Source organism: Sus scrofa, chromosome 6, assembly GCF_000003025.6.
Source record: "Sus scrofa isolate TJ Tabasco breed Duroc chromosome 6, Sscrofa11.1, whole genome shotgun sequence".
In the NCBI taxonomy this organism is placed as follows: Eukaryota; Metazoa; Chordata; class Mammalia; order Artiodactyla; family Suidae; genus Sus; species Sus scrofa.
Genome location: NC_010448.4, coordinates 82,397,834 through 82,418,206, shown reverse-complemented (window position 1 = coordinate 82,418,206; position 20,373 = coordinate 82,397,834). Strand labels below are relative to the sequence as shown.

General features: G+C 42.5%; 1 protein-coding gene across 1 annotated transcript in view; it reads right to left on the bottom strand.

Annotated features, from left to right (window-relative positions):
- The window catches only part of CLIC4 (chloride intracellular channel 4), an 81,998-nt gene extending 64,832 nt beyond the window's left edge, over nucleotides 1-17,166 (bottom strand). The window contains exon 1 of the mRNA XM_021095589.1: nucleotides 16,788-17,166. Coding sequence (XP_020951248.1) covers nucleotides 16,788-16,859 — 72 coding nt within the window. The 5' untranslated portion in view covers nucleotides 16,860-17,166. The remainder of the gene's footprint in view (nucleotides 1-16,787) is intronic.

Below are 20,373 nucleotides of genomic sequence, written 5' to 3'. Positions count from 1 at the left end.
ATGGAAAAAAGTAAAAATCATTTTGAAAAAAGATAAATTTTTTTACAGAGTTAGTTGTATTTTAAAATATTTCTAATAAAGATATGCCATAAAGGTGTATCATTCTTCTCTTCAGCAGCATAGTACATTGCTAAGTGTCTACATGTTCTGGCATGCTTGCAAAGAGCTCTGAGAAGGAGCACAAGAGCTGAAAATGTTTATTGTGAGTAAGAACTCCTTGGGTTTTGTTTTTTTTTTAAATCCTCATTTGAGAACAACCTCTGCTTTGGCCAGAAACAGGAGATTTATTCCTTCATTCTGTTCTCCTAAAATATCTACAATAACCAACCAATCAGAGGACTCCTATTACCATTTGTCCACACTGAGATTTGACATAATGGTTAAATATCAAATAAACCAAGAAAATGCTAACTAAAACATATTTCTTACATAAGACAATAAGAGTCTAGCCTCACAGTAAAGACATGTGTGAAAAATACTTCAGGGTAAAATTAACTTAAAAAAAAAAAAAACAGTAATAGGAAAATAACAATGGGGTCAAGAAACTAAGGAAACTAACATGTTTATTACCTCCCCTCAAAAAGAGAAATAAGAAACTATTCTTTTTACACAAAGGCGAATTTTTTTTTAATTTGTGTTTGTTTAAAAAAAAGATTCCTTATTAAGACCATTTTTAAGGGACAATAGAAGGCAGACCATGGGCCTAATCAGTTTAGTAACTTTTTAAGTGAGCCATAAGTTAAAAAAAGAAAGAAGACCCCAGATCCAAAAGCACTGGTTGATCTCATTAGCTCTGCTTAAGAAACTTTATAGATGTGACTTCACTCCTGGATTACACAGCTATATTTAGTTTATACCTAATATGGATAAAGTCCTGAACTAACAGCCATTTCCTCTCTCCACAAAAAGAAACTTCCTTGCCTTTTTTTTTTTTTTTTTCTATCAACAATGCAAAGATTAGTGTAGACTCCTCTGAAGGGAGAGGTTTAAAAAAAAAAAAGGAACAGAGAAAAACATTAACAATTTAGTATGTGATTTTTGTTAAACTTGGGACTGCTCTGACACTTCTAAAGTGGAAAACAACCCTAAATATGTGATGTTCAAGTTCCTTAGCAAGTTTATAAATAAACCCTCAAAGTACTTTTAAAAATACTAATTAACCAGGCCCCCCAAAATGCAAAGAGGTGAGGTAATGGAAAATTTAGTTTCCTTTCACATTTACCAAGAGAGCTGGAAGCACCAAATTCATATAACAACCAGCTAGGATCACTGGTTGTTAGTGTTTTAGAAAAATCCTTAAACATTCTCTGAATGTTTTCTTTTCTCTTTTTTACTGTGACTGAAAACAGCAAAGAGTGAAAACAAATTCTGCTAGTAAAAATTTAAGTTTCAAGTAGAGAAAAAGAATATAAACAAAACAAAAACAAAACAAACCACTCTTGGTGGTTAAGAGTCTCTGAAGACTTTGGTACAAATCCCAGTATTACTACTTACCTACAAGAAATGACCTAAACGCATGTGTAAAACAGTATTGATAATACCTATTTCAGAGTTTATATGAGAATTAAATTACCTCACATATGTAAAGGGCTTGGCACACTGTGCCTGAACCATAGTAAGCACTCAATGCTACCTATTACCTTACGACTATTATTCTGACAAAAACTTACCATTCATTTTCATTTATCAGTGTACTCTATTTTGCATATGAATAAGTAGTTCTGAGACTCTTATAACACTATAAAATGAAGGAGTTTAAAGTCACTTTATGATCCTCCCAACATCTATTAATTACAACCATGCCAAAGTTTACCATAAAAATCAAGTGACATATAGTAGCAAAGGGAACTAAGTGAAATACATATATATGCCAAGATCCATAATTCAAAAGTACTTCTGAAGAACCACTAGACCCTATGTGTTGCAGATCATCCCCTTTTACTGCTTTTGTGGTCTGAAAGAAAAGAAAGCCGGAGGGAGGGAGAGAGAGAAGAAAGAAAAGAAAGAAAAAGAAAGGAAGGAAGGAAGAAGAAAAAGAGATGGAGGGAAGGAGGAAAAGAAGAGGAAAAAGAAAAAGAAAAAACAAGAAAAGCACCCTTATGAATAACGGACTCTCTGATTAATAACTCTTGCAGCTTTAGCTACAAGTCCAGAAAGAGCTGCTGAGGCAGATGTTCTAAGATGGCAGAGTCCAATCTGACTGTCCTTTAGTTACCTAATAAGTGTCAACAAGATCATGAGTCACTGAAGTTAATTCAGGAATAAATTCAGGTCTAATTTGGACTTTTTTGGTAATAAACCTGCCCTTCTGATAAAGAATGGAAAGTTTCCCCACCTATTTGAAATGGCAGCCTGGCAATGCTTCTCTTAGTAACATCCTAAAGGTTGAAATTATATATATGGAACATATAAACTAACCATGGGTCAATGCAGTCTTAACTCAGACTCCCCAAAGGCTCATGGAATAATAAGCAATTAAGATTATTGCATCAGACACTAAGTGCTTTTCTTATATTAACTCTTTTAAAAATCTTCACAAGAACCCGAAAAGGCTGATACTATTACTGCAGTGGAGATACTAAGGTAGAAAGGTAGAACTAGGGTTAAAACAGGCTACATGGGGAGTTTCCTGGTGGTCTAGCGGTTAGATTCGGTGCTTTTACAGCTTCGGCCCAGGTTCAATTCCTGCTTTGGAGCTGTGATACCACATACACACTGTGGCCAAAAAACAAAAAACAGTCTACATGGCTCCAGAGCCTATGCTTTTAAACACTACACTACAAAACAACATAACACAAAGATAACAGTCTTCCAAATGACACCTCAACTGCCTACTTGAAATATTAATCCTAATGCTCTTCAACTCTGAAATAGACTCTTTCAGTGCCTACATAAAGACTACAAATGATACCGCAAGTCAATAATCATCCTCTGGCTCTGAGTTTGGGATCTCAAATCTCAAATATTACGAAGGATAGAAAGAACCTTTACCAGCAACAGTGAGCCAGTACTATAACCTAGCACAGGGGTCCCTGCTGAGTCCTCGGGATCATGACTGCAACTCTTCATCCCAGCAGCTGTCAAACCACATACTTGGGGCCAGAACACAGTTGTGGACTCTCCCTTCAACTCTTTTTATTTTGCAAAGAAATAAAAAAAGCAAATCTGTTCATTTCAATCTAAAGTAAAAATAATTTTGAAGAGTTCCCATCGTGGCGCAGTGGTTAACGAATCCGACTAGGAACCATGAGGTTGCGGGTTCGATCCCTGGCCTTGCTCAGTGGGTTAAAGGATCCGGCGTTGCTGTGGCTGTGGTAGGCCAGGGCTACAGCTCTGATTTGACCCCTAGCCTGGGAACCTCCATATGCTTCAGGAGCAGCCCTAGAAAAGGCAAAAAGACAAAATAATAATAATAATAATTTTGAGGCACTAAAAAATCTAAACCACAAATATGAACTGAGACCAGTGATTTGCATCACACTCTCAGCCTATTTCTCTGGCTTCTCCATACGCCTATTTCTCTGGCTTCTCCATACAAAGATTTCTGCAAGTTTAATAGGCGTCTGCTTTTCCCCAATCATATGATCTTTTATTTTTCCTCCCCGTCCCTGCCCCCCACCCCGCAAGTCTCCTCTGGCATCAACCCTGTTCAAGGGAAGGAAAAAAATAAGGTTCTCTATATTCCTTCAGCAAATATTTTCTTGAAGAAAAATCAAATGAGTCAATGCATGTAATACAGTTAATACAATGCCTGGCACACAGAAAGCACCCATAAATATTAGTTTAATTAAGGATGAAATACTCTTATATTTCTCTCTCTTGCATTTGGAAAATACAACGGAAAAATAAGTCAGTGAGATTAAGCATCTATTCTAAACATATATAAACTAGATTTTCCTTGCAGTAAAAAAGGTCTTCCAGTCGGCAAATTATGATGATTCTTTGGGTTTTTTTTTTAATTTTATTGTAGTTGATTTACAATGTTGTGTTACGAATTATGATGATTCTATGGGAAATATTTTCCCCTCTAAGATGATGGTATAAGAATTCCTTCCTATATTTTAGCTCTGATAGCTGGTAATTTTTTTAAGCCTTCTCTTGACACATAACCCCTTCTAGCTACCAACCTGTCTCTTCTGCGTAGCCAAGCTTCCTGTCACAGTTGGCTCTACACATTGACTCTACTCTCTTACTTCCTATTCGCTCTTCCACTTACTCTATTACGGCTTCCCCACACCGCCACTCCACCAAAGCTGTTACCGTGAGGGTGACCAATGACTTCTAGCCTGATAAAGTAAACACGCATCTAACTTGACACAACTGGTCCCTCTCCCCTTAAAAACTTCTCCGAGCTTCCTCAGTACCTCACTCGCATAGTTTTCCTCTTCCCGCTACTGCTCGACGGCAACTCCTCCTTGTTCTCCTTTTCTACTCAACCTCTTAGTGTTGTGAGTTCCTCAGAACTTGGTCCTGAGCATTTTTCCTACCCCTCACTCATCCACAGAATGATCTCACATACTTCAAATACTACATAAACAATGTACACACACACACATCTCCAATTTCCCTACCCCGCCTAGACTTCTAAGTATCAGCTCTGTACATCCAACTTTCTACTAGACTTCTCCACTTGATAGCTCAGTCATCCCAAACTTAACAAGTCAAAAACTAAACACTGTCTGCTCTTCCTCCATCTCCATAAAAGATAACTTCTATCAACAAATGATTCTAATAAGATACCCAAATCATTTCTCACACTTCTCTCTCACACCGAACTCTCTCCATATCTTCCTGTGGACTCCACTTCCAAAATTTATCTTAAACCCATTCTCTTCTCTTCACCGTCATCCTAATCCAAGCCACCACCATCATCCCATCACAACACCCTACAAGTGGCGTTCCTTGTTTCCACTCTTCACAACTCATCCTAAAATGCGAATCAACTCCTGGCACTCCCTTTGAAAACTGCCTTTTACTAAGGATAAAACTCACATGACAAAAACCTCCATGATGCGGCCTGTCTACTCCTCACTCTACACCTCATTCTTATTCCCTCGGTTCCAGCCACACACTCTAGATTTGTTAAAGACTTCTAGCCTTTATATGTGCCAATTCCTCCAGCCTGGAATGCTCTTCCTCTCATTCTTCTAATTACTAGTCATTTTCTCAGAAAATATCCTATTAAGCTTCCATCTAATGGGCTTCCTGTCATTCTTTCTCAAGACACCCTGTTCTTGTCCTTAATGTAATTATATACTGTATTTGTGTATTTCTTTAACATAAGCCTCTCTCACTAAACAATAGGTTGCATGTGGGTCTTAAAATATTCCAATTTAACATGTCAAGAACTAAATTCCTGATCTCACCATCGGAGCTAGCCCTTACAAGGACTAGTTAATGGATCTCAGTTAATGGATCATTCTAGTTGTTCAGAACAAAAATCTCAGAATCATCTTTGATTTTTCTTTCTCTCACATTCCACAGCCAACCCATCAGGAAATTTTACAATCTCCACCTTAAAAATATATCCAGAATTAGACTACTTCTCACCTTAGTCCAAGCCACCATCATTTCTTACATGAATGAACAGCCTACTATTTAGTCTCCCTACTTCTGCCCTGGCCTCCCTATATGCCACTTTCTGCAAGGCTACAGATTTAACAGAATGTGATGTTAAATTGAAAATAGCACCTCTGGAGTTCCCTGATGGCTCACAGAGTTAAGGATCCAGCATTGTCGCTACTGTGGCTTGGGTTGCTGCCATGGCATCGGTTCAATCCCTGGCTGAAAAACTTCCGCAGGCACAGGAGCAACCAAAAAGAAAAAGGAAAAGAAAATAGCACTTCCTATCATTCTCTTCATTTATCTTCATAACACTTATCACGACTAGACATATGTTTATCGTTTGCCTGCCCCAACTGAATTCGAATGCCACAATGTTCTTCGATGTATCCAAGTTCCTAGAATAGTGCCTCAATATTTGTTAGATTGAATGAAAAAAGCACAAATATTATTCTGTCAAGCAGAAACTGGAACTGGGGGAGAGGCTTGGAAAACCAAAGATATTTCAAATGAAAGAAACAAAAGCAAAATTCTTCCGTGAAGGCACAGAAGAACATGGTATATTGAGGACCAATCTAGTAGAACATGAGGTATATTTGCAGCTTACGTAGTGGATAAGATTAAAAATACAAGACAGGGAGTTCCCTTGTAGCACAGCAGGTTAAGGATCTGGCATGGTCACTGCAGTGGCTGGGATTATTTCTGTAGCACAGGTTCAATACCTGGCCAGGGAACGGCTACATGCTGCAGGTGCAGCCAATTCATTTAATTAATAAATAAAATAAAAATTCAAGTTGTGATCATGATCTGAGAGACTATGAATGCTAGATCAAGGGATTCATAATTAATTTAATTCAATAAACAACTAGAGAAAGTAGGATCCGTTTAAGATTCATGTTAAGATGTATCAGTTTTATTTTAAACAAAATGATAGAATATAACTCACAACTAATTATTGAGGGAGAGGACATAAGTTTCTTCACATTGATAATATACCATATATGGCAGATTAGGTAACACTAACCACCTTTCATCTGTTAGAATAGAACATAAACATTTCACTCATTTCTTTTTTCTTTGTTTCTTTTTTTGTCTGTCTTTTTAGGGCCACACCTGTGGAATATGGAGGTTCCCAGGCTAGGGGTCTAATCAGAGCTACAGCTGCCTGCCTATGTCATAGCCACAGCAGCGCCAGATCCGAGCCACGTCTGCGACCTACACCACAGCTCACGGCAACGGCGGATCCTTACCCCACTGAATGAGGCCAGGGGTTGAACCCACACCCTCATGGATACTAATCAGGTTCATTCCCGCTGAGCTACAATGGGAACTTCCAGCCTTCAACATTTTTAAACTAAAATTTTCAATTCCTGTGTTAACTAAAATATTTTGTAACCTCTAAGATCAAACATAAAATTTCACACTCTTCAGACATTTATATCTGCAAATTTTTCAGTTAAGTCTTGGGCATAATACATTCAAGGTCAAAATTTCATTTCTTATGTCTAACCACCTTCTTCTTCTCTCAATTAGTCTACGTGGTCCAGTGTCATAGCTACCACTCTTCCATTTTCCTGCTTAGCACAACAGCCTAATTTGGCTGTCTTCAGCTTTTAATGAAGTTTCCCTCCAGCGATCTACCAGCTGGTCCCCACCTCCATAATAAAGCAACTAACTGGTTGTTAACTGAGGAAAACATGCATAGAACTCACATATTCTTAAAAGTTCCTAATTACCTCATCTTTTACCTAATTGTTTTTGTATTCTCCAATGTTTGTTCAGATTCACCTTTTATCTTCTCTCACAGGTACAAATAAACAGCTATGCTTTGGGGTGGTAAAATTCAACACAAATTATTATAGATGATTGACATTTTTACAATGCTATCATAATGAATTTTTTTTTTTTTTTTTTTTTTGTCTTTTTGCCATTTCTTGGGCCGCTCTTGAGGCATATGGAGGTTCCCAGGCTAGGGGTCGAATCGGAGCTGTAGCCACGGGCCTTTGCCAGAACCACAGCAATGCGGTATCCGAGCCGCGTCTGCAACCTACACCACAGTTCATGACAACGCCAGATCGTTAACCCACTAAGCAAGGGCAGGGACCGAACCCGCAACCTCATGGTTCCCAGTCGGATTCGTTAACCACTGCGCCACGAGGGGAACTCCATAATGAAAATTTAATCCTTTTCATAAAAATGAATTATTTCACAAGTTGGAATAATAGTTTTATATATTAAATAAGGAAAAAAAAACTTATTTCTTAGAGTCACCACACTATTTCAGTTTTAGGCAAAGCAAAAAATCTTTAAAGCAAAATATATGCTCTGAGATCAATACCTGGCCCTAGTTCTAATACTGCTACTTCTTCAAAATATTTTTTAATTTTTATTATAGTTGATTTACAATGTTCTGTCAATTTCTGCTGTACAGCAAAGTGATCCAGTTATACACATATATACATTCTTTTTCTCATATTATCTTCCATCATGTTCCATCACAAGTGATCAGATATAGTTCCCTGTGCTATATATATAGCAGGACCTCACTGCTTATCCACCCCAAATGCAATATGCAGTTTGCACATGCAGTTTGCATCTACTAACCCCAAACTCCCAGTCCATCCCATTCCCTACTCCTCCATCTTAGCAAGCACAAGTCTGTCCTCCATGTTCATGAGTTTCTTTTCTGTGCATAAGTTCACTTGTGCCATATATTAGATTCCACATATAAGTGACATCATATGGTATTTGTCTAACTTACTTCACTTAGTTTGAGAATATCTAGTTCCATCCATGTTGCTGCAAATGGCATTATTTTGTTCTTTTTTATGGCTGAGTAGTATTCTATTGTGTATATGTACCACATCTTCTTAATCCATTCATCTGTCAACGGGCTTTAGGTTGTTTCCACGTCCTGGCTACTGTGAACAGTGCTGCAATGAACATAGGGGTGCATGTATCTTTTTAAATGAAAGTTTTCTCCAGATATATGCCCAGGAGTTGGACTGCTAAATCATATGGTACTTCTTTATTTAGTTTTCTGAGGTGCCTCCATGCTATTTTCCATAGCAGTTGTACCATTTACATTCCCACCAACAGTGTAGGAGGATTGCCTTTTCTCCACACCCTCTGCAGCATTTTTTATTTGTAGATGTATTAATAACAGCTGTTCTGACTGGTGTGAGGTGGTACCTCATCGTAGTTCTGATTTGCATTTCTCTAATAATTAGTGATGTTGAGCATTTTATACTTCTTCAAAATATTGATGTTAAAATATAAAACATTCCTAGTCCATCTTTGGCACAACTTTCAAATACAGTCTTATTTAGCTGCATTAAGTTGTTACTTTCATAAAGTTAGACTAATAGAGCTTCCCGGATTTATACTTTAAATAAAGGAAAACAAAAGAAACCAAATAAGGCTATTTGATATTCCTTATACCATTCCTTGGTACTGAGCACTGAGGGATAAAAGTCAAGTCTCCAAAAAGACAAAAGGATTAAAACTTCCAAGAGAATTCACAAACTGATGCCCTGAATTAAATTTAGAGTTCTGTTAAATCATACTTGGACATTTTATAATCATGACCTTAATGTTATTTTCCTTCAGAAACTCCCTTTCCATTCTCTATAAGAACCTCTACAATGGGCAAACCCATCCTAACTCACTCCCCTACTTGATCAAAGTTTTAATCCATGCCTTAATCACACTTCCCATCCTGGCTAACAAATTTCCCTTTTATGGACTCACTAATTCCCTATTCAGGAGACATTAGAACACTGAGACATTAGAACTCCACAGAGCCAATGAAACAGGATGTGGGAAAGTCTTGCTCACCATCCTTTTACTGGCCTCTAGGCATCTCTGTAAGCATCCTTCCAAGCCAATTGTGACTTTTAATGATAGCCAGGTCCACCGCATTGCCTCTTTCCTATTATTGTCCGTACTGTTAGGCTTTTCATGTGTTCAGTTCCCTTGTCTCAGAAACCTCCTCCTGTCTCTTTCCCATTTGGGGTCTCTTTCTCCCAGAATTTTACATTTAACCAAAATTATCACGTTGGCCTTTGCCAAGAGTAGCACTGTTAGGTATTCAGGATCAGCTTAGACGAAACACATCAAGAACAGACTTTCCATTAACTTCACATTTTTACATTCATTTCTAATTCCTGAAATTTCCCCTCTGGAAACATCAAACCAATTACATCCAATGTAACTGTCTCAATGTTGAGTTAGTTTTTGCTCAATTATTAGAACAAAGTTCTCAGCATCATTTCCTATAGAAAGTTTATTTCCTATGTCTGTTTAAAAAAAAAAGAGTTCCCTTCGTGGCTCAGCAGTTAACAAACCTGACTAGGATCCATGAGGAGGCAGGTTCAATTCCTGGCCTCGCTCAGTGGGTTAAGGTTAAGGATCTGGCATTGCCATGAGCTGTGGTGTAGGTCACAGACGTGGCTTGGATCCCGAGTTGCTGTGGCTGTGGCGTAGACCAGCAGCTGCAGCTCCAATTCAACCCCTAGCCTGGAAACTTCCATATGCCACAGATGTATTCCTAAAGAGCAAAAAAATAAAAATAATTAAAAAAATAAAAAATAAAAACAATTTTTAAAAAGGAGTTCCTGCTGTGGCATCTCTGGAGTGTGGGGATGCAAGTTTGATCCCCAACCCAGCACAGTGGGTTAAGGATCTGGGGTTGCCACAGTTTTGGCATAGATCACAAGTTCAGCTCAGATATGATCTCCATATGCCTCAGGGAGTCCAAAGAAGAAAAAAAATAATTAAAATAAAAATTTTTAAAAAGAAGGCTGACTCCTGCCCTCAAAACAACATAGGAGTTCCTGTCATGGCACAGTGGTTAATGAATCCAACTAGGAACCATGAGGTTGCAGGTTCGATCCCTGTCCCTGCTCAGTGGGTTAAGGATCTGGTGTTGCTGTGAGCTGTGGTGTAGGCTGCAGACACTGCTCGGATCTGGCATTGCTGTGGCTCTGGCATAGACCAGCGGCTACAGCTCCGATTCGACCCCTAGCCTGGGAACCTCCATATGCCACGGGTGCAGCCCTAGAAAAGACAAAAAAAAAAGGAGTTCTCTGGTGGCCTAGCAGTTAGGGATCTGGTGTTGTCACTGCTGTGGTCCATTTTCGATCCATGACCCTGGAACTTCTGCAGGCCAGAAGCTCAACCAAAAAAATAAAATAAAATAAAGAACTCCCACTTTTTTTTTTTTTTTTTTTTTTGGCTGCACCCACAGCATGCAGAAGTTTCCAGGCAAGGGATCAAACCCATGCCACAATCTGAGCCGTTGCAGTAACAATTCTGGATCCTTAACCCGCCCCACCACAAGGGAACTCCAAGAACTCCCACTTTATAATGACCAAAGAGCTGAGAGTTTTCCCATTCTGTATAATCCATATGCACCTTTCCAAATGCCAATGGGAAGCTCTTGGATAGACAACAATTCAAAAAATAAGGAAAACAAAGTGAGGTTTTAAAAGTCTCATTCTCATCTTTTAAACAACTTGCCTCCTTGGCACTATGAGTTTGAATGATTCCTGGTCCCTTCTTCTTTCAAAAGTAACAATCTACTGTTTTGTGCATGAGTTTACAATTGATGCCAAAACTTAACATTCCCATTTGAAGGCTATTCCAATCTTAGTCCACCCACCTTTTCAAGGTCAAGTTAAAACTTACTTCCATCTTTCCCCATACCTCCTGACCCAACTTAATGTGAACCACACTTGACTCCTCAAGCATGTACCATTCTGTATTGTTGTTTCCTTACTGTCTTTCCAATAAAACTTATAAACCTAAAGACAGAAAATGTTGAATAATTTCTTTTATCTCCCATAGTACCTAAACTCAGTATTAGACACTGAGTTCATCCCGATGCATGCTTTAAGTCATAGATAATTAGATGCAAGTGACTTTATGATCATCTAGCCCAAACCCTTCTTCTAAACCTTGCTTATATGAATTATGCTTGACAATCAGAATACCACCATTTACTATTTTATTACAATGGTTTCTTAAGAATCACAAAAAAAAAGACTCATACAGAATTTTTAATGTAATTTCAAGGATTTACAGAATTATTATCATTTCTGTTAATGAAGTCCACATTTAAGAATAATATACTATCATCAACAACAAAAATAGATGTCAGGAGTTTCAGTTGCAGCACAGCAGAAATGAATACAACTAGTATCCATGCAGATGCAGGTTCAACCCCTGGCCTCGCTCCAGTGGGTTGAGGATCCGGTGTTTCTGAGAGTTGTGATGTAGATCACAGACACAGCTCAGATCCCATGTTGCTGTTGCTGTGGCTGTGGCTGGCAGCTGTGGCTGGCAGCTGTAGATCCAATTCAACCCCTAGCCTGGGAACTTCCATATGCCGCAGGTGCAACCCTAAAATGAAAAAAAGAAAAAAAAAAAAAAAAACCTCTACTATGTGCCAAGCACTACTCCTAAGGCTTTACATAGGGTAGTATATAGCCAGATCGCATCTCCCAGCATTCCTGCCAATTAGATGAAGTCACATGATTAAGTTCTCCCCAGCAGACTATGAAAGGAAGTGACAGATAAAACTTCCAGGCTGGGGCCCTTAAGAGCAATGAGCCTCCCTCATACTCTTCAGCTACCACAGCTGCAACCAGGATTTCTTAGCTACCAGCTTTGCCAACTTAGAGGGGGACAATGTTATGGAGGATGGTGTAAAAACAAGCTGGAAAGAGCCTTAGTCCCTAAATGACTCTAAGGAGGAAAGCCACCAATATTTAGAACACTCTCCCTGGATTGCTTGGTGAGAAAGAAAATAAACTTCCATCTTTTTTTTTTTTTTGCTTTTTCTAGGGCAGCTCCCGCAGCATGTGGAGGTTCAGGCTAGGGGTCTAATCAGAGCTGTAGCCGCCGGCCTATGCCACAGCCACAACAAGCTCCCGCAGCATGTGGAGGTTCAGGCTAGGGGTCTAATCAGAGCTGTAGCCGCCGCCTATGCCACAGCCACAACAATGCGGGATCCGAGCCGAGTCTGTGACCTACGCCACAGCTCACAGCAACCCCGGATCTTTAACCCACTGAGCGAGGCCAGGGATCGAACCTGCAACCTCATGGCTCCTAGTCAGATTCGTTAACCACTGCACCACAACGGGAACTCCTAAACTTCCATCTTGTTTGAACCACTCTCTGGGGCAGATTATTTATTACAGAAGCTTACGCTACACTAATTAATAAACATAGATCACCAGTTAATCCCCCAGCAACCCTATAAAATTGTTTTTATCATTTTCTTGATATTAGAGACTAAGAAACTAAGGTACTGAGAATTTAAGAAATTTGCCTGACACACTACTAGAAGCCAGAATCAAGCCAAGCAGTCTGGCTCCAGTATCCACAAACATCAGAACCCCCGCCAAATATCTCAAAGAAACAGTTACTCTTATGTGTTGAGCCACTCGGCACCAGATTAACTTTTTATGCCCCCCCAATTCCAGCAAGTTTAGTGACAACTACCAACAGCGAGTGCCCCAATTCAAAATGGCACATCAATATGTTGAAATTCCAGCCAATAAAACTAAACTCTGAAAAGTTACTCCTTCTAAACCAAGATCAGAAATACTAACTATACCAAAGATTCTAGTGTGGGTGGAATGGCAGCACCATCAATAGTAGTCAGACATATACAAGCAAAAGAAAAATCCAAAATCCAGTGTCTTTTTCAACTTCTCTCATTTTGTTGTTCAACACTTACTTTTAACCAATACGGAAATCTTGGTTTGCAAATTCTGAACATAACCAAGAAAAAATATTGGTGGAAAATACGGCAGATTCATGCAAAGACTAGAAGCACCAAATAATGGAGGTGGGGGGAAAGATAAAACCACATGGTATTTTGGAGGCTGGAGGCTAGGCGCAGTTGAATGAAAGAAGGACCAAGGCTTGAGACTCAGACCATCAGGATCTAGCAAGTAATTCTCCATTTCGAAGCATGACAGACACATACATTGACACCAGAATGCTCAGAAGGGAAACAATCTCATTTCAACTTTTGGTACTTTCTTATATTCCAGACACTCAGAACAATATAGTTCTTACCAAAAGGAACTTACTGTTTATCTGGTAGGGGAGATGTGCATACAAATATGTACATGCAAAATAACACACAACTAGCCTTTATTTACTTACGTGTACTAGATACTGTTCTAACTTATCACACACCACATATATTAACTAATTTAATCCCATGAGACTGGTCTATTAATATCCCACCTATGCAGATGAGGTACAGAGAGATTTATTGTGTGGCACAATTAGTAAATGAACAAATTGGATTAGAAACTCAGGCAGCAGATAAGAGACCTTATGACCCTGCTAGCAGTTTTAAACTTCACCCTATTAATCAGTGGTCCCCAAGTGGGGCTGGTCTATCAAAATGTACATCTACCAGGCCCCTCAGGGTGGGGGAAGAGGGCATCCTCACTCTTGAGTATGACTACCTTTGTAAGCTTCTTTTACCATTGGGAGGGTGCCCTATCCCCATAGGTACGAAAACAAACAAAAATGGAGATCTACTGCTACACAGGTGATGAGCAGTTACTAGGCTCATGGGCAGACAACTCCAAAAACAATACTCACAAGAAAAGAAATGTAGCTGTGAGTCGAATCACACTAGCTGGGAAGGTCTAAGCTCATCTCTCTGAAATTTAATGCTGTCTTAACAGGCAGCACCTTACACACACTCCCTTTAAGTGTAGATAATAGTTTTCTGCTACAGATCAGATACCTCTTGGCAGAATAATTAACACTGTTTAAGACACCACACTGGACAACCGCAGTCTTTGCCCCTTCATTGCTTTCAAAATAATTATATTTACAAGGGTATTTTTCCCCATTTGCATTCCCCACACAGATTCTGGAAATCAATAATACTCTTTACCACAATTTACCTGGCCCCTTTACCCCTCTGAAACAGCTATCCGGATTTGTATCAGTACAAAGTTTTGCTTATGCTGAACCAAAGGGCAGCAGAAAACATTTTATAAATGAAGAAAACAAGTCTCAGAGAAGGAAAACCACTTGCCCAGGTTAAGCCAGCCAGTGAGTACAGAACTGTGACCCTGGTTCTCTGCCACCAAGCCCAGTGACAAATGCTTACAAGTGATAAACAGGACACTTTTAAGTGGCTCACAAACATTTCTTATTTTAATACTTATGCAGATAAGATATATAATCCATAGTCTCAAGGTATTATTGCTTAGGGCAATGTATTTATGTTTTTTCTTTTTTCTTTTTAGAGCAGTATCTGCAGCACATGGAAAACTGAGAATGGGTATGCAAGTAACTCAATTTTTCGAAACAATGCACCACACCCATCTCCTTCTAATTGAAAAGTAAATTTTTTTTTTTTTTTGTGGCCATGCCCCCAGCATGCGGAAGTTCCTGAGTCAGGGACTGATCCTGCACCACAGCAGAGACCAGAGCCACTGCAGTGACAATGTGAGATCCTTAACCAACTGTTCCACAAGGGAAAAGTTAAACTAATAGCAAGCAGGGCATTAAGCACTGACCTCTTCCTCTCTAATTCACATACTTCATTTTTTTTTTCTTGTCTTATTATATTGGCCAGACCTCCAGCACAATGCTGAAAAGAAGCCATTACTGACAGTACCCTTATATGACCACAAATTTAATGATATTTCTAAAGTTTCATCTTTAAGTATCATGTTTTTTAGGGTTTTAGTAGATACACTGGTTTTGAATTTATGGAAACTTCTTCCTACTACTGGCTCAGTGAAAATTTTTGAACATTAATCCCTGACCCACCCTTCATCCTTCTCCTAGCAGCCTCCCACTCCTATTCCTTTCTCTTATTTCAGGTTCCTTCCTACATTCTCTGCATGTCAAAGGACTCTGCCACTCCAAGTAACTGAGACTCTTCAAAGATATTCTGGGGGTTCTAAACCTGTCTGCTGTTTCAGTTCCCTGAACTAAAGTGTTTCTAAAACTGATAACTGAAAAGGAAAAAAAAAAAAAAATCCTACAACAAACTGTTTTCATCACTTGCAGCCCATTTCTTCTTTCCATGTCTCAAACACACCCTTCAATGTTTTGTTTTTTTCCTTTAAAAATTCAAGGAAAAAAAAAATTGTTCTGGATTTCTCTTAACTCTCCAATTCAGAGCCTAGTTCTGCATGAGTCTGCTTAAGTAAGGGACCAAGAAAGAAAAATCTCGAGGATTTTAAAGAAGTTTTGAGGGAGCCAGTTGGATCCAGATGTTCATAACTTCTCTCTCCTTTGGTAAAATGAAAAATGTTGAAGAAAAATAGGAAAGGGCTAAGGGTGGTAATTATCAGCAAATATGGTAGTTCCAGGATATAAAAACTGAAGAGACAAAGGGGGAAAAAAAAAATCAACCCTTTAAAGTCCAAGCAAGTTCGGAATTCTTTCCCTCACCAGCTTTTCTTTCAAAACAAAAGGGCACACACGATCTTTCCCGAGGCAACAACACCGAGGGGAGCAGCCAAAATATTGCATCATACAAAACACTTCGCGCTTGAGAAACAAGAAAACCAGATGGTGGTAAAATACCTAAGGCAGGAAAACCTCAGTTGGGAATCTCGGTCTTTTCCGTAGGCGCAGGACTGCCTGCTCTTTTTAGAAAAAAATTTTTCAGATGGAACCGAAAATTAAAGTTACGGTTTCCTACCAGCCGAGAGTGAAACGCTCTTCTAGAAAGCGTTCAAAGTTCAGTTCATCAGCTCACCACGGGCTCCAGGCTTCGCCCCCCTGGCCGGGGGTGAACTTGGAGAGCTCAGGGGTGGGGTGGGGTCGGGCCCGGGCGGTGGCGGAGGGAGGGTGGTGGTGACAGGGCCCAACCCCGCCAGGGTCCCAGGGGCCGAGGGGGGCAGCTAGTCCCACCCGGACGCGGGACGACGGTGCTGCGTCCGCCGGGGCCCGCGCCGCTGGAGGCGCTGCCGGCGGCCGGGAGCGCTGGCTTTCTGGGGTCCCCGTCCCACCCCGGCTCCCTCGACGGCCTCCGTGGCGGGAAGGGGCGGGTGGGCCCAAGACAATGGGCCGGGGGCGCGGGGGCAGAGATTCCCTCCCTCCCGGTGAGGAGCGCCGCGCGGGGGCGCTGCGGGGGCGCCGGGGCTGAGGAGCGGCAGGGGACGCCGCCCCCCGCGGCCAGGCGGGCGCCGAGCACTCGGCGGGGCGGGACGGCGGCGAGCGCTCACCTTGACGAAGAGCTCGATGATGGGCTCTTTGTCCTCCTCCTTCAATCCGTTCAGCGGCATCGACAACGCCATGGCCGGTTCGGCTGGGCTCCGCGGACGGCGACGACGGCTGCTTCAGCTCTGGGGCTGCTCTGGCTCGGGCTCCCGCCACGCTGCGCCTCCCTGGACAGTCCCGGCGTCAACCTTGCCTTAGGATCGGCTCCTCCGCACCGCCCCACGCCCCGCGCGCGACTCTGAGGCGGCGGCAGCCCAAGCCTCTTCAAGTCGTGGGGCGTGGCCCGGGGAGGGGCTTCGGTTGGGGCGGGGCCAAAAGCCCAGCCTCTCCGGACTCTTCGGAGGAAAGGGGGCTGCCGGGGCTCGAGTGCTTGGCTTTAGGCTGGGGAGGCAGACCGACAGCTTTAGGGGGCTGGACCTAGGCTGGAGGGCGTGGCCTTGGAGGGCTCCTAAAATTGCCAAGTCTCAGGCGGGTGGCGGGCAGGACTCCGAGCCACGCCTCCCGAGGGGGCGGGAGGGAAAGTCCCCTGGGGACCAGCGCCTGACACCGCCTCCCGCCGAAGCGCTGGCGAGTCCTTGCAGCTGCTGCTGGCGCTTTGCCAGGTGACCTCAGCCTTCGGCCGGCCTGGGGAAGCGAGAAGGCGCCTCCCGCCCTCCCCCTGCAGCAGCCCCCAGGACTCATCGCCCTTGACCGCAGCGGTCGCCTCCTCAACTCCGTTAGGCGGAGCTCCCTTTTCCCTTTTCGGAAAGTTGTCATCCCCTTAGAAACACCTTTTTTTTCTCTCTCTCTCTTCTTACTTGTTTTTTCCCTTTGACTCTCCTGTCACTTCTGTCTTGGGAGCCAGCGTACGAGCAAATATATATGAGGCCTTACAGTGTTCCAGGCCCCCGGTTATAAGCGCGGCGGGGATCCCCCTCTTCTTCCGAAAGCCTACAGTCTGGAACTGCATCCTCCAGTGGCTGAATGTTTCGAAGGATTCCCAAGCCATGGTCCATGAGGTTCTCCTTTCCTGGCGTAATTTCTTTCCGTATTCACGTGGCAAACTTGAATGTGCATCAGGATCACCTGGTGCTACATCCAACCCTGCTTTACCCAGTTCTCTGAGTCTCCTCCTATGGGGAAGAGAGGAATTCACATTTTAACAAGCCCTGGGAGGAGTTGCCGTTGTGGGGCAGCGGAAATGAATCTGACCAGGAAAACCAGGAACCATGAGGTTGAGGGTTCAATCCCTGGCCTTGCTCAGCACGTTAAGGATCCGGCATTGCCGTGAGCTGCGATGCAGATTGCAGACGCAGTTGAGATCTGGTGTTGCTGTGGATGTGGTGTGGGTCGGCAGCCACAGTTGCAATTAGACCACTAGCCCCGGAACCTCCATATGCGATGGGGGCCGCCCTCAAAAAGACAAGGAAAAAAAAAAAGAAAGAAAGCCCTGGGACATTTTGATGTAGGTCGTCCTCAAACTGGAAAAACCATACTAGGGTTTGAAGCCCCCGAGGGCAAGGGCTGTGATACCTTGAGCCAGGTAGGAGGTAGGCGCTGGCTCTGGGTTTGCTACCCTTGAATGCCTGAGGCAAATGTCACCCCCTCTGAAAAGTTATTTGTTTGTTCCCTCTTCTGAATTTCCCTCAAACATGACCCAGCTACTACCCCACCCCACCCTCACCCCCCCACGCCCACTTCCCAGGTTTAAGTTGAATGCCGAGTCCTGAGATGGCCAGACATTAGGTTTATCTCCCACATCCTCGAGGCATAGCACTTGTCAGAATGTTTGAACAAACAACATGTGTGTGAAAATACAGTGAAACCTGCAGCTTCTTCCCCCCCCAGTCCATAACCAGGTGCTCAAATATTCTTGCAGGGACACTCTGTTAAAGAAACCTAACCCCCTGGAGTTCCCATTGTGGCACAGCGGAAACGAATTCAACAAACAACCGTGAGGTTGTGGGTTCGAAGTTTAAAAAGTAGTTTAAGGAGTTCCCTGCCGCGGGAGCGGCCCAAGAAATAGCAACAACAACAACAACAACAACAACAAAAAAAAAGACAAAAGACCAAAAAAAAAAAAAAAAGGAGTTCCCGTCGTGGCGCAGTGGTTAACGAATCCAACGAAGAACCATGAGGTTGCGGGTTCAGTCCCTGCCCTTGCTCAGTGGGTTAACGATCCAGCGTTAACCCACTGAGCAAGGGCACAGCAACAGCGTTGCCGTGAGCTGTGGTGTAGGTTGCAGATGCGGCTCGGATCCCGCGTTGCTGTGGCTCTGGCATAGGCCAGTGGCTACAGCTCCAATTCGACCCCTAGCGTGGGAACCTCCATATGCCGTGGGAGCAGCCCAAGAAATAGCAAAAAGACAAAAAAAAAAAAAAAAAAAAAAAAGTAGTTTAAGGATCCCACGTTGCTGTGACTGTGGCATAGGCCAGCAGCCAGAGCTCCAATTCGACCCCTAGCCTGGGAACGTCCGTATTCCGGCGGCTCTAAAAAGGAAAAAAAAAAGAGAGAGAGAGAGAAACATAACCCCAGAGGTTAGGAGCAGATGCTTTAGAGTCAGACTAAGTCTGAAAGGACAAGTTCATGAAGCTCCTAAGCCTCAGTTTTATTCTCTAAACCGGGGTGGAGCTGTTACTGGTCCTTCTTACCACACGTCCTGCTCAGTCAGTGATGGCTTTTTTCACTGCATCAGGCCTTCTACTGTCCCTGTCGACCCCTGCAGGCTAGAATGGCATCATGTTCAACTTTCTCTGAGACCAGCTTGTTGGTTGAAAAGTAAATGCCAGGAGGCTGTCCCCTAGGTGGAAACTGAAACCAAAAACAAACTGAAGGGGGTGTCCCCGTTGTGAATCAGCAGGTTAAGAAACCCACTGGTATCTGTGAGGATGTTGATTTGATCCCTGGCTTCGATCACTGGGTTAAGGATCCTGGCGTTGCCACAAGCTGCAGTGTAGGTTCTACATGTGGCTCTGATCCCAAGTTGCTATGGCTGTGGTGTAGGCCGGCAGCTGCAGCTCTGATTCAACCCCTAGCCTGGGAACCTTCATATGCCACAGGTGTAGCTCTAAAAAGGAAAAAAAAAAAAAAAAAAAAAAAAAAAGGAAAGAAAGGAAGGAAGACTGAAGTGTCTGGCTGGACTCTGAACTGAAGCCAGTATTAGTTTTTCACTGAATCAGGAAATTAGACCAAAGTTCCCTTCCAGCCTCTCCCTGACCGAAAAGAAACCAAAATGGTGAACCAGTTCAAAGCAGATCCAAGTGTAAAACGATTAAGTGGAACCTCAAAAAAGGCCCCAGACGGGCCCTGAGGCAAAGGAGTATTTCAGGGCAGTCCTGTTTTCGGGGATTTATCAAACTGAGTTCAAATCAACGAATATTACCTGTAGTGAATGTGTGTTGACGGCCCCATGCTGGCCTCATAGCACCACCAAATGGAGATGACCAAGGCCTGGAAGGATGAGCAGACCAGGGTTTGGGGGCCTTATTGACTCAGATCTTAACTGAGAGGAAGCCAGGGACACTCTCCTCCACAGAGCCCTGAGGTCGTGATGCTCTCTGAGGCTCAGCCCCAGAGCCCGTGCTTAGAAACCTGATCACAGTCCCTCCTAC